This window comes from Somniosus microcephalus, unplaced genomic scaffold (genome assembly GCF_052327205.1).
Source record: "Somniosus microcephalus isolate GS21.2 unplaced genomic scaffold, FLI_Smic_1.0 unresolved_chr1, whole genome shotgun sequence".
NCBI classification, from domain to species: domain Eukaryota; kingdom Metazoa; phylum Chordata; class Chondrichthyes; order Squaliformes; family Somniosidae; genus Somniosus; species Somniosus microcephalus.
The window spans coordinates 90,766,351-90,784,813 of NW_028225179.1; the positions used below are offsets into that span (position 1 = coordinate 90,766,351).

At 42.3% G+C, this 18,463-nt stretch overlaps 1 protein-coding gene across 3 annotated transcripts in view; it reads left to right on the plus strand.

Moving 5' to 3' along the window:
* LOC147095589 (class I histocompatibility antigen, F10 alpha chain-like) overlaps positions 1-18,238 on the plus strand; it is a 62,623-nt gene extending 44,385 nt beyond the window's left edge. For all 3 annotated transcript variants that reach the window (XM_085974706.1, XM_085974708.1, XM_085974707.1), the window contains exons 3-6: positions 8,083-8,358; positions 8,586-8,852; positions 11,576-11,683; positions 18,099-18,238. In XM_085974706.1, coding sequence (XP_085830832.1) covers positions 8,083-8,358; positions 8,586-8,852; positions 11,576-11,683; positions 18,099-18,115 — 668 coding nt within the window. In that variant the 3' untranslated portion in view covers positions 18,116-18,238. The remainder of the gene's footprint in view (positions 1-8,082; positions 8,359-8,585; positions 8,853-11,575; positions 11,684-18,098) is intronic.
* Positions 18,239-18,463: the final 225 nt, after the last annotated feature.

The following is an 18,463-nucleotide window of genomic DNA, read 5'->3' on the forward strand; positions in this document are numbered from 1 at the left end:
CCGCGATTTCCCGAGGCTCGCACCCCCCGCGATCTCACGAGGCTGTGTGCTGGCGTCACGGGGGCCGTGCGCATGCGTGCCGGCGTCAAGGCGGCTGCGCAACGGCCGTGCGCATGCGTGGTTGCCGTTTAAAAAAAAAGCCAGAGCGGGCTCCCGCGGGCGGGCGGCGCATGCGCGGTCAGTGCCAGCACCGCGAGGCGGCCCGCGTGGAGAAGGCAGGGAAACCCCGCGGGCTGGCGGCCGTTAGAGCGGGGAGTAGGCAGGGAAACCCCGCGGGCTGGCAGCCGTTAGAGCGGCTCACTTCAGGCCCCGACACCGTCAAACTTGAGAGGGGGAAGTAGAGAGAGACAGAGAGGGAAGAGGAGAAGGAGAGAGAGAGAGGGAAGAGAGAGAGATAGAGAAATTTTTGGAGCTTCAGGCCTGCCTGCAGCGGGCCTGGAGACCAGCACCGAGTCCCCCCTGCGCGAGGGTGAGGAGGAGGGAGGGGGGTTTGCTAAACACAATATAAAACTCAAATAAATTGTTAATTAATTGCCTAACACATAATTGAAATATTTACCTTAGTTGCCTAACACACAGAAAGTGTGGGGGAAAAAATTGTGGAAAATCAAAATGGCGGCCACTCACCTTGGTTCAGAAGGATAAGGCCTGCCCACACACACACCGATTGGTCGACCGGTCAGGTCACCGAAGCGTAGGATTGGTCAATCGTCGAGTCACTCGACACTCAACTGTAGGAAGACCTCGGTGTCACACGGTCGCTAATGAGATGCTAATGAGCGGAACGCTGAACGTTTCTGGGATACCGCGGGCGGGATTTTTGTCCGGCCGAAACGTAAATACGCCGATGACCGGTCCGGAATCGCAAGTTTTCTTTTGAGGCGACGCTCGCGCGTCGGTACGCTCTGTAACTTCCAAACGTATCGAGACCAGGCGGACAGACAGACAGACATCGGGACAGACAGAAGAGCCGCTTTATATATATAGATAAAAACAGAAAATGCTGGAAATACTCAGCAGCTCAGGCAACATCTGTGGAGAGAAAAACAGAGTTAACGTTTCAGGTCGATGAGCCTTCGTCAGGACCAGAGTTGTTTTACACATCGGAGTTTTCCAGAAATACAGGCGGAGGATTTGGGCAATTTAATCTGAGGCATTAGTGCGCCACCACCGGAGGGTGGGTGCAATTACAGGTCTTCGACCTGAAACGTTAACTCTGTTTCTCTCTCCACAGATGCTGCCTGACCTGCTGAGTATTTCCAGCATTTTCTGCTTTTATCTTAGAGTTCCAACATCCGCAGTATTTTGCTTTTGCCCCAGTTTATACTTTCTGGCATGTTATGTTATTTATAGCTAAGTAGCAAATTTGATAGAAAACTGTGAAGGTGCGAAGTAGAGTTGTTTTACACATCGGAGTTTTCCAGATGGACAGGCTGAGGAGTTCGTCAATTTAAGCTAAGGCATTACAGCGCCACCAACGGAAGGAGGGTGCAATTACAGCCTGCTAACTTTACATCGGCAACTCCCATTTTAAATGTTGGCAAATAGAATCAAAAAATTATACAGCACAGAAAGAGGCCATTCGGCCCATCATTGCCTGTGCCAGGTCTTTGAAAGAGCTATCCAATGAGATCAACTCCCCTGCCGTTTCCCCATAGCCCTACAAATTTCACCCTTCAAATATTTATCCAATTCCCTTTTAAAAGTCACTATTGAATCTGCTTCCAGCGCCCTTTCAGGCAGCGCATTGCATTAAAAAAAATCTCCTCATATCGCCTCTAGTTCTTTTTCCAATGACATTATCTCTTTGTCCTCTGGTTACCGACCTCTCTTCCACTGGAAACAGTTGCTCCTTATTCACTCTATCCAAGCCCTTTATAATTTTGAATATAAATTCACATAGGATTACAGATGATATATGGGACAGAAACAGGTCATTCGGCCCAACCAGTGCATGCTGGCGTTTATGCTCCACTCGAGCCTCCTCCCATCTTTCCTCATCTAAATCTATCAGCGTAACCCTCTATTCATTTCTCCCTCATATACTTATCCAGCCTCCCCTTAAATGCACCTATACTATTCGCTTCAACCGCTGCCTGTGGTAGTGAGTTCCACATTCTCAGTACTCTTTGGGTAAAGAGGTATCTTCTTTATTCGCTATAGGATTTCTTGATAACTATCACATATTGATGGCCTCTAGTTATGCTCTTCCCCACAAGTGGAAAGATTGTCTCTGTATCAAAACTTTTCATAACTTTAAAGACCTCTATTAGGTCACCCCTCAGCCTTTTTTCAAGAAAAAAGAGACCCAGCCTGTTCATCCTCTCCTGATATGTATACCCTCGCATTTCTGGTATCATCCTTGTAAATCGTCTCTCACCCTCTCCAGTGCCTCAATATCCTTTTTATAATATGGTGACCAGAACTGCACGCAGTACTATAAGTGTGGTCTAACCAAGGTTCGATACAGGTTTAGCATAAATTCACGTCCTTTCAATTCTATACCTCTAGAAATAAACCCTAGTGTTTAGTTTATTTTGGCCTTGCTAACCTGTGGTGCAACTTGTAGCATTTTGAGTATTTGTACTCTGAAATCCCTTTGTTCCTCTACCCCATCTAGACTCACACCTTCTGAGTGATAAGTGACCAACCTGTTCTGCCTACCAAAATATAATACATCACATTTATCTCTATTGAGCTTCAATTGCCAATTATTTGCCCATTCTGCAACTTTATTAAAGTCCTCCTATAATTTGTTGCAGTCCTCCTCAGTATTCATGGTGTGGAGATGCCGGAGTTGGACTGGGGTGGACAAATGTAAGAAGTCACACAACACCAGGTTATAGTCCAACAGCTTTATTTGAAATCACAAGCTTGTGATTTCAAATAAAGCTGTTGGACTATAACCTGGTGTTGTGTGACTTCTTACATTACTCCTCAGTATTGACTATCCCCCCACCCCAATTTGGTATATTCCGCAAATTTTGAAATTACGTTTCTGATGCCACAAATCTAAATCGTTAATGTAAATTGTGAAAAGCAGTGTTCCCAGCACTGATCCTTGTGGAACACTACTACCCACCTTCTGTGAAAAGCTACCCTTTACTCCAGTTCTCTGTGTTCTGTACTGAAGCCAGCTATCAATCCATTCTGCTTCTAGTCCCCTGACTCCGCATTCTCTGAGTTCAGGAGTTACGTTCTAATTAAAAACCAGGAACTCAAGGGTAATAATTTCTGGATTATTGCCCGGGCCACGTGCAAATTGGCATCGAAGCAGACAGATCAGGAGAATTAACACGGGGCTAAAGGGTGGGTGTGGGAAAGAGTGGCTCCTTTTCACGGACATTGGCATCAGTTCTGTGGCAGGAAGGAACTGTACTGATGGGATGGGACCCGTGTCCTAGCAGAAAGTGTAAATAGAGAGGTGGCAAAGGCTTTAAACAAGTAAGAAGAGGGCAGGGATCAGAAACGTAAACAGCCTAAATATAAACAAAACAGGAAAAGTGAGCTAAGGAAAAACTAAAGTAAGGGAGAACATTGGCGGCAAGGGAACAAATAGAGTTATAGAACAGGGGTCTAAGAAGATCGTTAAACAAAAAGTGAGAGGACATCCTATTGAAAATGAGTTAATCTGTCTGTACAGCAACGCACACAGTGTCTGTAATAAAACAGGTGATCTGGAGGGAATAATGTGTTGGGAGGAACCAGACATAGTAGGGATTACTGAGACATGGCTACAGAAAAATCAGGACTTAGAATTAAACATTGCAGGGTATAACATATTTAGAAAAGGTAGAGAGGGAAAAGGGGGAGGTGGAGTAGCTGTACTCATAATGGGTAACATGATTGCGGTAGAAAAAAGAGACGTAGATATCAGCAAGACAAAAGTAGAATTCACATGGTTAGAGATAAAAGATAATAAAGGATCAATCACACTAAAATGCGTAGTCTACAGACCACCTAATAGTAGAAGGGAGGGGGTGGAAGAAATATACAGACAAATCAGAGAAATTAGTAAAAAACAGAAAAATAACCATGGGGGATTTCAACTACCCCAATATTAATTTGGCATAAGTGGTAGGTAAAGGAGATAAGGGAATGGAGTTCCTACAATGTCTATGGGACTCCTTTGTAACCCAATATGTAAAAAGTCCAACAAGGGAGGATTCACTATTGGATCTAGTTGTGGGGAATGAGCCAGAGCAGAAAAAAAAAATTAAAGAGGGGAACATATGTAGAACATATAATAGTGGCCATAAAATAATACACTTTAAGTTAATAATAGAGAAGGACATAAGTATGACAAAATCCAGTTTGGAGAAAAGCTGATTTTGAGGATCTGAGAATAGAACTTGGGAAGATAAAATGGGTAACAATATTGCCAAACAACGATGTAAAACGACAATGGGAAACATTTAAAATGGTGTTCAACAGAGTACAGCAAAATATATTCTGCTAAACAGCAAGAACAAACTAAACAGTAATGAGACTCCATGGATGAATAAAGACATAGGGAACAATTGAGGGTAAGGAAAGAGGCATACATTGAGTGCATAGACAGCAGAGGAGTGCATGATAAGAGAGAATACGAAGGGATTAGAGAGAAATAAAAAAAACAATTAGGAAGGCAAAGAGGAAGTATGAAATTAAATTATCAAGGAACATAAAGCAAAATAGTAAAATATTTTACAGGCACACCAATAAAAAAGGAAAGTTGGGATGGGAATATGGCCATTAAGGGATAGGCAGGACATTACCACAATAGGGAGGCGGCAGAAATATTAAATCATTATTTTGCTTCGGTATTTACCAGGGAGATAGAAAAGGTGGACATGACATTGGATGATGAGATGAATAATGAGATAAGTGCATTTAAAATAAAAATGGGGAAATATTAAATAAACTAATCAAACTCAAAGAGGATAAAGTTCCTGTTCCAGATGGATTGCATCCACGCATTTTAAAAGAATCTAGGGAAGAGATAGCTGAGACATTACTATACATATTTAATAATTTGTTAGAAAAAGGTGTAGTTCCAGAGGACTGGCAGACAGCTAACGTAATACCTCTATTTAAGAATGGGGATAGAACATGTCCAGGGAATTATGGACCAGTCAGCTTAACATGGGTGGTAGGAAAAATAATGAAATCCCTACTAAAGCAGAGAATAGAAGAACATTTAGAAACTGAAAGCATAATAATGAACAGTCAGCATGGATTTCAAAAGGGAAAACCTTGCTTGACCAAACTCATTGATTTTTTTTGAAGAGGTACCAGAGAGAGTAGACAATGGTAATGCAGTAGATGTAATTTTTCAAAAGGCCTTCGATAATGTACCACATAATAGGCTAATTCATAGAGTCTGAGCATGTGGAGTCAGAGGACAAGTAGCAGAAAGATCGCTAGCTGGCTTCAAGACAGAAAGCAGAGAGTACAGGTAAAGGGTAACTATTCACAGTGACAGAAGGTGGGTAGCGGTGTTCCACAAGGATCAGTGCTGGGACCACAGCTGCTCACAATTTACATTAACGATTTAGAATTTGGAATCAAACAAACAATTTCTAAATTTGCAGATGATACCAAATTGGGGTGGGATAGTCAATACTTAGGAGGACTGCAGAAAATTACTGGAGGAGATTAATAAAGTTGCAGAATGGGCAAATAACTGGCCAATGAAGTTCAACACAGATAAATGTGAGGGATTGCATTTTGGTAGGAAGAATAGGGAGGTCACTTATCACTTGGAGGGTGCGTGTCTAGGTGGGGTAGAGGAACAAAGGGATCTCGGAGTACAAATACACAGATCATTAAAAGTTGTGTCACAGGCTAGCAAGGCCATTAAAATGCAAACCAAGCACTAGGGTTTATTTCTAGAGGGATAGAATTGAAAAGTAGGGAAGTTATGCTAAACCTGTATCGAACCTTGGTTAGACCACACTTAGAGCACTTAGAATTGATAGGAATTGGTAATGGACAAAATTGATATAAAATGTGACAACAGCATGTAAGGTTGTGTGGACAGGCAGTACATGCGCCTTCTAATATAATACAGATAGATTTATAGTTAAACAGCAACATTTATTCAATTTGGGAAGCAGAGCCGAAGAATTGGCTGGAGCACAGCCGCTTCTCTGGGAAATGCAAAGCTAAGTCCGACAGTGCCACCACCGGTGGGAGGGTGTAATTACAGCATGACCAGCTTGTGTGGCAGCTTCCATTATAAAGGTGGTCACAGGAATTTATAAAGGGAAATGTTAACACAAATGTAACAGGAATATGCCAACAGGAAGTATGCTTTTGTGGACAGGAATTGCACACACATCTAACTTTGTTTAATGTTATACTCAATTTGATGTGGCGTTACACATGTGAGGGGTAATTTTAACTTTTTGTGACAGTGTAAAATGAGCAATATTTGATCGGTCACCCATTACACACTCCGCCCAATCTTCCCTTCCTTTGGGGCCATGGTGAATTTGCAGCCCATTTTACATCTTTGAAGTCAATGGCCCAGAAATTCGGGTTGGAGGCTTCCCACGGGTGCAAGCCTTCGACCTGCACTTACCTAGCACGCTGGCCGTTGTGCTGTGGGCCCGTGTGGGATTCTGATTATGGGCTTGCTCCAACTGCCGGCACGCAGTGCTTGCGTATCCCAGGGGCGCAGTTAGTTCAAAGCGTCCCCGGGATCACGTGGGCCATGGAGAGCCGATCGTAGCAGGGAATCTCTATTCATAGTTTTGACAGGAAGACCTGTCAAATCTATGAAATAGAGATCATCCCAAAACATAACTAAAATTTCAAATAAATTTTTTAAAATTCACATTTTTAAAATAACTATAAATTACATAAAATAACTATATTTAACAATTTAAATTTTTGAAAAAAATAATTACAGTTTCTAACGGGGCTAAAAATAAACTTACCTTACTTTAAAGTATTTAAACATAATAAACCTGTGAAATAAATGTTTTAATTTTACTTAATTCACCACTTACCTTGTTGAAAGTGTAGCTGCTGGAGACTTACCCTCCTGGAGAAACCTCCAAGAAAAACGAAAGTTCCAGGCATACGCGCTGCCTCTCCGGTGCACGCGTTCGACCTGTGAACCCCTTCCTTTAAGGGAACGGAAGTTCGGGTTTCCCTTGTATGTGCACTGCATGCACGAAACCGGCACTTTCGTTGGGCCTACGCGTGAGTGCCCAGCGCGTACTCACCTGTGGGGACCCAAAGTTCTGGCAATCGAGAAAAATGAGCAATATTTGATCGGTCACCCATTACACACTCCGGCCAATCTTCCCTTCCTTTGGGGTCATGGTGAATTGGCAGCCCATTTTACATCTTTGAAGTCAATAGAGAAAAATGGGTGCAGTGCATATTGGGCTGCGGACTTACTCTGAGCCGATTCATACGGGCATTGCATATAATATCAGGGATTTGATGTTGATTCACAGACGACATTGGTTAGGACACTGTTGGTGTTTTACATGCAGTTCTGAGCAAATATTATAGCAAGAATATTAAATCTATGGAAAAATGCTTCACTAGAACGAGTGATTGTAGTTATGAAGAAAGACTTGGAAATGGTGTATTTTCACAGAAAGAGACAAGGTTAGTGGAGGATGTGAGAGGTTTTCGCAGTTACGTAGGTATTTAAGAGGGTAAACAACGAACGATTGTTCCCCTGTAAGGGCCACACAGTCACTAGAAGCACAACGGTAAAAATTAGGATTTCCACCCTTAGAATATGCAATGTTACTGAGGCAGCTACAACAACATAATTAAAAGGGACCTCTATAAATATATGAAACGGAGGATTATGGAAGGAAATGGGCATTGGCAGGGAAATGGGTTTAAAACAAACAGCTGCCGTTTAACTTTGTAGCTAGTTGTTCTCTTTCTGTGCTGTGAATTCTATGTCCCTGTGCGATGATGCTTGTTTTAGACACTGAACTCCATTTCTACCCTTAGTAATGGAAAGAGTGACTGGATGTGAAGAGACTAGAAAATAACTGAAATTCACAGGCATTGTATGAATAGATGCGATAATTATGTAGCTATTGATCGATTCAATTACTGTTCTAGGTACTCACTATGTTCAAGGACTGTTTGGCTGTGAGCTGAATGATGCCAATCCTAGTGTCGGGGTTTTGAAGTTGGCTTATGATGGAAGATTCGCATTTAGTTTTGATAAAGACAAATTGGTTTGGACTGTACATGATCCAGTAGCTCAGACCCTCAAAGTGAAATGGGATAAGGAAACAAAGATGAACCTTTATTTCAAGAGCTTGCTAGAAAAGGACTGTGTGGATTTATGGAGGACATACTATTCACTTGGAAACGCATCACTAACCAGACAAGGTAAGGTCAGAACAACTTGGGGGTAATTTTAAAGTGTGGTGATAGTGTAGAACTGGCAATATTGGATCAGTTTCCGTCATACACTCTCCCCATTCTCCTTTAACAGGCGGCTGATCCGATATCACCTGTTTTACACTAGTGGCAAAAGTTAAAATGACTTCATTCATTCTACTGTGAAATGTGCGCCTTTTATTGAAGTTGAAAGTAACTGTCGTTCTATCATGTAGTTTCCCCTGAGGTCTCAGTTATTGCTCGGGCTGCTGATCGTTGGTTTCTCCACTGCATTGTGACTGGATTTTACCCGCAGTCCATCAGCGTGACCTGGTTGAAGAGTGGAGAACATGTCCCTGAGACCAAATCTACTGGGCTATTACCCAATGAAGATGGGACGTTTCAATTATCGACAACCCTTGAATTTGATCCGTATGATGGGGAACAATACTCCTGTCATATTGAACACAGCAGCTTGCCGGGTGGGAAGACTGTCTCCTGGGGTAAGGACATGAGCAGCGATACTGAACAATCCATCAATAATAGCAACACTCACCCATATAGAGATAGAGAGCAGAAAGAGATCAATGAATGAATGACTGAACCAAATTGCACATTACCTCCCTGCTTTTCTATTCTAATCCTCTGGAAATGAACCGGATATTCTGTCTCTCAGTAATTTTTATTGGTTACTATTGGGTCTTCTGTGTTGTTGCTGCCGGACAAGAACAGGAACATTTAAATCTTCCACTCCCAGTAACTGTCTATTCTTGTCCGTCACTTTTCTCTGTCTTGCTCTTTCTCTCTGTTACTTTATACATCAGACCACACTTTTGTTATCTCTGTGCTTCAGACTGTTTGTGACTGTTCCTCATTCTTTCTCTTTTCACAGAATCACAGAATCCCCACAGTGCAGATAGAGGCCATTTCGGCCCATCGAGCCTGCACCGACACATATCCCACCCTATCCCCGTAACCCCATGTATTTAATCCCCTAACACTAAGGGTCAATTTATCATAGCCAAATCAACCTAACCCGCACATCTTTGGACATCTTTCAGTCCATTTCTATTATCTTCTGACTCTTCCATATTCTTCACCCCTCCTTGTGCGCTTCTCACACACTTACTTTCTCTGTATATCTTTCCCATTGCTTCTTGCTGTCTATCTCCACTCCATACCCACACCCCCCACACACCGCACGGTCTCAGAGTTAGATAACAAATTAATCCCTTTTCACAGTCTATCTGGGTTAGAGAATGGATTAATCTGCATTCACCACCCACTCTCAGACATCAGACTCTTTATTTGCCCGACTCGCTGTTTCTTCACTGTTTGTTTCTGATTTCTCATTGTTGTTCCCTTTCACTGTGATGATGGAGCTGCTCGATTTCTGGGCTTGAACTTTTGCTCCGTGCTGAGCTATTTCCCTCTTAACTTCAGTGTGGTTTTTGCTTCTCTTTGCTCTGGTGGGGAATGAGGGGACGGGTCACTTTGGGATAATAGAGGAGGAGAGGGGAAGTGTTGTGAGGAAAGGTAATTAAAATGTAGGGCAGTGGGGGGAGGGGTGATAAAATAGTGCGGCCTGGCGGTAAGGGTGAGTCTGAGGCTGGGCTCCTGAGGCGGGGATGGGCCGAAGGGCACTGGGAGCTGCAGGTTGGAAAGGTGGGGGGCGGTGGGCTTTGCCCAGAAAGCAAGAATCTGCAGCAAGAATGGAGGTTGGGACAGCTGGGCGGGGGGGGGGGGGACGGAACCCCAGGAAATAAGCCTAGAAATTGCTGTTGGCGATTAACAGAGTCACCAAATGTCTCCAGGGGAACCTCCTGCTATTGGTTTAGACACAGCGGGGTAGATTTCCAACCTGCCGCACGGGTTTAAAACCGGAGTTGCCTCCAATGGGAATGAAAACGAACAGTTTCTGTGACAGGCGGCTGATCCACAGCGGCAGGTTCACACCAGAGCGGCACGGTGAAAATCTACCACAAATTGTTTAATAGATAACGGTGCTGCTCATTCAGGTCTCTCTATGGAAAGGTGCCTTCCTCAGGGGGACAGATAGGATGATCCTTATAATCTGGAAATATATTTCTGGTCGGTTACTGCGCTGACCCTCTGCTGAGGGCAATTTCCAGATGTTGTGGCCCAATCTGTGCAGGTCCCAGTTGTTTAACACAATCCCTTCAATTAGACCATCGGTCCATTAACGGTATGTTTTATTGACTGCACATACACAGCTTCATATAATCAGGTCTGTCTGTCTGGATGTTCGTTGAGGGCGGTCAAGATTCCATAGCTGCTGCACCAGCGATGAGCGTTGTCAACATAACATAACATTACGTGACAGATTGAAAATGATAGGGTGCCGCGTATTGTTAAGCCACAGCTTCCCTTGCAGTACACTGAGAATTAGCATTAAAGAAAAGGTGTCTGAGTGCAGTTACAGACTCTGACCACTGAGTGTCACTGTGGAGCAGTCTGGGCTATGGCGACAGCAGCCATGTTGTTATCGATAACGAAAAGAAAGTAAGCATTTAACTATCTAAATTAAATGTAAACGTTTATCTATATCGTTTAGTTATTTACAATTCTCATGAGCTGCAACCTTGAGCTCCGACCCAAGGACCTTCCATCAGACGGAGATGTGGGGACGGTCAGAAGCTCGATTCCCCACCCCTGGGAGCTGGCACAGTGACATCATCTATTTAACTGCCATTATTTACCCCTCATATTGGCCCCTTTCACCAGGCCCGCAGACACAGGCCTCTGCCACTTTCCTACCTGGCTCCCCTCACCCAGCGATCAATGGGGCATTGTAGGGGAGGGGACAGCTAGCTTCCCCCTGCCTCGCTGGGCAGCACGACCACAACCCTTTTCCATTGGCCTCCCAGCAGCACATTCTTATCTCTGGTCCAGCCCCGATCAGTTTAGAAGCCATGCTTCACTCTTCACAGCCATTGCTTCTTCCCCCACCACCCCAGTCACCTTTACAGCCTGCCCACCTCTCGTTTACCAGAACCTGTGTTTATTCACGAAAAGTGAACTTTGTGGCTTTAAAGAAACCTGGTTCCACCTCAGTGAAATAATACATTATGCATTATGTGGTGTGGGGATACTGTCCATATAAAACAGCGCAACAACCTCCTTACCATGAGCAGGGCCATAGGTTTCCACTGATTATATATATAACCGTCAATCCGCACATACAACTCTTGCTCATATTTTTCAGATGGAAAAGTAGAGAAAGACAAGCATGTGGGGTTGATTGTCGTGTGTGTACTGGTATCGCTGGCTATCGTTATAGTTTTAATCTATATGTGGAGGAGAAAACGGAAAGGTAAGGAGAGGGAATAATGTTACACTCCTGTTTGTAAAAGTATGACACAGCGGCTTTGCAGAAAATACTTTGTCCTGCCCCAGGATTATATTTGAATTTTAAATATCTGTTATAAAGAAAGTAAAAGAAATACTTGCGTTTATATCACGCCTATCCCGACCTCAGGACGTCCCAAAGCGCTTCACAGCCAATGAAGTACTTTCTTTAGAAGTGTAGTCACTGTTGTAATTTAGGAAATGCGGCAGCCAATTTGTGCACAGCAAGCTGCCACAAAGAGCCGTGTGATAATGACCAGATAATCTGATTTTAATTATGTTCAATGAGGGATAATTATTGGCCAGGAAACTGGAGAGCTCTCCCCTGCTCTTCTTCGAGATAGTGTCATGGCATCTTTTACATCCACCTGAGGGGGCAGATGGAGCCTCGATTTAACGTCTCATCTGAAAGACGGCACCTCCGACAGTACGGCACTTCCTCTGTACTGCACTGAAATATCAGTCTAGATTTTTGTGCTCAAGTCTCTGGAGTGGGATTAAATTGATTCATTTATTGACTTGTGTAAGAACAACTGGGATTTTATAGCGGGAACGTTTACGAATGGAATTCTAGGTTTAATCACAAGAGGTACAGAACATAAGAGCCAAGAAGTAACTATGAGCCTCTATAAAACCTTAAAATGCCCTGAGTTAGAGCACTGTGGGCAGTATTGAATTTCACAAGATAGGGGGGATCTTGAGCTTTCGGGAAGCTACAAGGTGCATTCACTAGGATGCTGCCCGATAGAAGGAAAAACAAATAGAAGGAAAGACTTGGAAAATGCACATTTTTATTAGAAGAATGCATATTACGGGTGATATAATAGAAGTGTTTAAAATGATGAAAGGATGACTCAGGGTAGATAGAAGCAGACTGTTTCCATTAGTTGAGGATCAATCATGAGGGGTTATAGATACCAGGTTAAATGTTAGAGATTTAGAACAGAGGGTAGGTGACAATTCTTTTCACAGAGGGTTGTGAGGCTGCAGAATCCGCTTCCAGTGATAGAGGTTTAATAACCTTCCTGATTTTGCATCAGAGCATTTACTTTCTCTTCCCATAGGCCCCATTCACACTGCAGCCTTAGGATCCCTAACGCCGGATGTTTCAGTGTAAATCCAGACTCAGGACCCCACCTGACTACCAGGTGAAGTAGAGGGAGACTGCCTCTTCCAGAATATTCCTTCAAACCAAATCTAAGGTTGTGATGTAAATGGTTTCCGAGTGGCATTAAGGTAAAAGGTGGAAATATAATCAGAAGTTTACAAAGCGGACCAGAACTCCCAGGTGTTAAACACCTTCCGTAGATTTGAGTTCCCAGAATGCATCATTAGGGCAATTATTGCCCGTGTCTACTGCGGTCATGGCACCTTCATAGGGGCAAGACAGGGTGCAGAGTCATTGGGAGTCAGTTTCAGATTTGGAGGTAGTGCAAAACAGGCATTATCGGATCAGCGACCCGTTACACACCTCTCCCAACTTTCCTTTCCATTGACTTCACGGAAAGGACAATTTGGGAGGTGTAGAACAGATACCCGATCCGATATCCTGTTTACATTAACGCCAACAATTACAATGAAACCCATGGGGGTATAAATTTGTCGGGGGTCATAGTTCAAATTGGGCGATACTTACTCTGCAGCTCAGCAGTACAAGCAAGTCTCTTCGATTCCATCGCCCGTGGAACTGATTGGAGCCTTCACAACGTTAACGGGAGGATAAGGCTACCGGCCGCATTTGGAGGCCATTTACTCCATTTACTCCGGGCGAAGGCAGTGAGAATTGACCGCCCTTTAGGTCGGCTGCTCCTGTGTGCTAAACTAACTGCCACTGAGCTACATGTAAGGGGAAGAACCATGAAAAGTTAATGAACAAGTGAAATAAAGAATAGATTTGCCTTTCTAATCTAGGCTTTATTAACTTTAAAAACCCAGTAGCACATCTTCCAACACCAGTCTCCAACAATGACTAGAGAGAACTGAATTTAAGATGGCCACCACAAATCACCTGACATCCACTACCAATGAGTTTACAACATACATCTCAAGGTAGAAACAAACAACCAATTACAATACTTCTTACTAATACAGACAACAACCACCCCATTCACCAATCACAATACTTCTTATTAAACATAGGAAATAATCACCACATTCACCCCTCCTTTTAAAACATGCTCCAACCTAAATAACCTTTACAATTTATAATTAATTTATTCACAACTAAAATACACATATAATATTTCAACAACTTTAAAACATTACTATCCAATTTAAAAGTCCATTTTCAATCGGTCGACCGGATATCTTGTTCGTGTCGACCTTCTTAACCTTGGTGAAATTCCTTGCCCTCCCACACCCGGAGGCACCGAAGTATCTTCTGCAGACAGGCTATCCATATCCCGATTATCAACGGTTTCCGGAATGGAAATCCCATCAGGAAGTAAACTAGGATGGTCATGAACATCCCTCAAAGGCTGACTAATAGAAGTATAATTATCTGCAATAGGATTGGAAACATTCGTAGTATCTATAACAACATCCACCTTATCTGAATCATGACTATTATTAGTATCCTCGGAAGAGGGCTGGCCACCACAAGGAGCCAAGTCTTTAATTGAAACAGTACTTTCTTTCCCATCTTGGAATCGAATATGAGCATATTGGGAATTTGCCTCCAATAGCTCCACCTCCTCCACTAAAGGATCATATTTTGACAATCTAACATGGCGTCGAAGCAACACAGGTCCCTGCATAGTAAGCCATGAAGGTACCGAATATCCCATAGTAGATCTCCGCGGGTAATTAAAGAGCCTTTCATGGGGGGTCACATTAGTAGCCGTTGAAAGCAATGATCTAATGGAATGCAGGGCATCAGGCAGTACCATTTCCCACTGTGTATTCTTAAGATTCCGGGATGTCAAAGCCAACATAACTGCCTTCCAGATCACCCCATTGTATCATTCGCACTGTCCATTACCCTGGGGGTTATACGGGGTAGTTCTACTAGTAGAAATTCCCCGACTCTGAAGGTATTCCTTCAACTGGGAAGACATAAAAGAACTTCCTTGATCCGAATGGATATACGCCGGCATCCCAAAGATGACAAAAAGTTGAGTCAGACATTTGATAACTGTAGCAGCTGATACATCTGCGCAAGGAAAAGCAAAAGGAAACCTTGAAAACTTATCCACAACAGTAAATATGTATCGATTTTGAGTCGTTGAAGGAAGAGGCCCCTTAAAATCAACGCTCAAACGTTCAAAAGGTGAAGTAGCCTTTATAAGATGAGCTCGTTGAGGCTTAAAGAAATTCGGTTTACACCGAGCACAGATAGAACATGATGAAGTCATCCGCTTGATGTCTTCAACTGAAAAGGGCAAATTCTTACTGTGTACGAAGTGTATCATCCTCGTAACCCCAGGATGACATAAAGCATTGTGAAGATTAATAAGCGTATCTCCGTGAATCACAGAACAATAAGCCCTCGACAGTGCGTCCGCAGCAACATTATCCTTCCCCGGACGATAAACTATATCAAAATGGTAACATGCCAACTCAATCCTCCACCTCATTATTTTATTATTTTTGATCTTTCCAAAATGTTTAACATCAAACATAAAGGACACAGATTTTTGATCGGTTACCAACGTGAAATGTCGCCCCGATAAATAATGTCTCCATTTACGCAGTGCTTCTACTATTGCATATGCCTCTTTCTCTATTGAAGAATGCCTTTTTTCACTATTGTTCAAAGTACGTGAGAAAACGGCCACAGGTCTTCCATTTTGGTTCAGAGTAGCCCCAATTGCAAAATCAGAAGCATCCGTCTCAATCACAAAGGGAACCTGCTCATCAATAGAGTGCACAACTGCTCCTAGAATATCCTTTTTAAATTTATCAAAACATGTCCTGGCCTCCCATGATAGAGGATATGTCGTAACCCGTATAAGGGGCCGGATCTTCTGCAAAAAGTTTGCAATCCAATTAGAATAGTAAGAAAACAGTCCAACAACTCATTGCAAAGCCTTAGAATTAGTAGGATAAGGTAAATCGATCAATGGTCGCAGACGTTCTGGATCTGGTTTAATCATATTTCCCGAGATAATATACCCCAGTAGATTTACCTCAGTAGTCGAAAAGATACACTTCTCTTTATTAAAAGTTAAACCAACTTTTTCCGCAGCTTGAAGGAATCTTTCTAAATTAGAATCATGCTCCACCCTTGATTTACCACACACCGTGATATCATCTAAATATGAAAAGGTGTCAGAGAGAGAGTTATCACTTATAAAAACATCCATTGCCCGTTGAAAACAAGCAACACCATTAGTAACACCAAATGGTATTCGACAAAACTGATACAGCTTTCCACCAGCCTCAAAGGCTGTATATGGTTGATCCCTCTTAACAATAGGAATCTGATGATAAGCACTCTTTAAATCAATAGTGCTAAAAAACTTATACTGAGATACTTTGTTGATAAGCTCATCAATCTTAGGCAAAGGGTACGCATCTAATTGAGTATACCTATTAATAGTTTGAGAGTAGTCTATCACCATTCGTTTCTTATGCCTCTCGTTAGTGGTGACAACTACCTGAGCCCGCCAAGGTGAACAACTAGGTTCAATGATTCCTTCCAATAAAAGACGTTGGACTTCAGAATTAATAAATTCTCTATCCTGACTGCTATACCTTCTTGACTTGATAGCAATTGGCTTACATTCCGGCATCAAATTGGAAAAAAGTGATAATGGAGAAATGGATAAAGAAGTTAATCCACAAATGGATAAGGGTGGCTTAGTCCCTCCAAACGAAAGACTAAGACTCTCGTGTAATTTAAGCACATCATGACCAATCAAAATATCCGCACAAAGATTAGGCAAAACAGATAAGGCATATATCAGTATACGTATTACCTAGAAGAATCTATTTCACAAGGCAACAACCAGCTACTTGTGAAGTAAGGGTCGTCTGAGCCATACACACCTGATAAGTAACAGGCAAGATTTTCAAACACTTTTCCTTCACAAACTGAAGACTTATAAAACTCTCGGTACTGCCCGTATCTATGAGAGCCTTCACTTCTAACCCATTAACTTGGGCCACAACTATAGCTTTGTTTAGGCCATGAGCAAATGCAGCAGAAATTGATGCAATAAACGCCCTCTCTACAGGTTGAATAGTCGCAGAAGAGGAGGTAATTGAACCTAATGATTTACAAACTCATGCATAATGACCTCTCTTGCCGCATTTACTACATACAGCCTCCCGGGCAGGACACTTCAAACGAGGATGCCGGACATTCCCACAAAAATAACACTTCTGAATCCTCGAGGCAACAGCCGCCGAAGTAAAAGGTGGAGCTGTTGGAGTAGAAACTATTTCAGAATCTAGTAAACCACTCCCATTAAGTCCACCTAATTCCTTTTCGTCCAGAACTGCCGAAACCACAGTCACAGGCCGATTAGAAAGAGCATAAGAATCCGAATTTCTCTGAGCCATATCCAATGTAGAAGCTTGCTCAAAAGCACTCTTGAGATCCAAAGTCTTATTTTCTAACAACCGCTAATGAATTGATCTAGACAGTAGTCCATTAATAAAAGCATCCCGTACCGATTCTTCCTTATATTCTTCAGCCGTCATGGCTTTATAATTACAGTTAGCACCAAGGTGCCGAAGTGCTTGTAAATAAGTATCCAAAGATTCTCCCACCTGCTGCCTACGGGCAGATAGAAGGTAACGTGCAAATACCTCATTCTTTGGTTTAATAAAAATCTTCTCCAATGTAGAAATAGCCAATTTGTAAGTTTTACAGTCCAAAATATACTTATATACACATCCGGAGCAATGTAGTTGATCAGCATATTCAGCTTATTCAGTGACTCTTGTTTCAACACACCCAAAAAGTTTGTAAATGTACAATACCAATGTTTCCATTTATCATCCACTCCTGCAGAATTAGGGTCAGCATTGAATCGTTCCGGTTGAAGATATCGCTCCATTCTGATAAAAAGTTAATAAATTGAAATAAAGAATAGATTTGCCTTTCTAATCTAGGCTTTATTAACATTAAAAACCCAGTAGCACATCTTTCAACACCAGTCTCCAACAATGACTACAGAGAACTGAATTTAAGATGGCCACCACAAATCACCTGACATCCACTACCAATGAGTTTACAACATATATCTCAAGGTAGAAACAAACAACCAATTACAATACTTCTTACTAATACAGAGAACAACCACCCCATTCACCAATCACAATACTTCTTATTAAACATAGGAAATAATCACCACAACAAGTCACTGCATTCTCTGTTCTGTGCTCTGCACTGTCATCTGTAGATTTTCAAAGATTTGTGTTTCACTCCCTAGATTACAATGTTGTTTAATCAGAACCTGAGAGTTTCAAATGCGAGACTCGCATTGGATCCAAGAAGACGCTGGAATAATCATCGTGAATCAATTATTTTATTACTGATACAATTGTATTTGCATAAACATTTCACCCCTGACTTATGTTTCAGTCACTTTATTAAAAGATTACTAATTAGCTTAACATTGAAGGAACATTGTCAAATCTCATCTACAATTGCACAACCTGGCGCTTTAGATATTACCTAACAGCTGTGTGGAATAAAGGCACGCCAGGGATTTTAAAAAGAAGTTTTTTCAATGTTGATACATTCCTAATTAGCACAAACTTGATTTCATTTTCAATTTTCTACCCTCATCTCCTG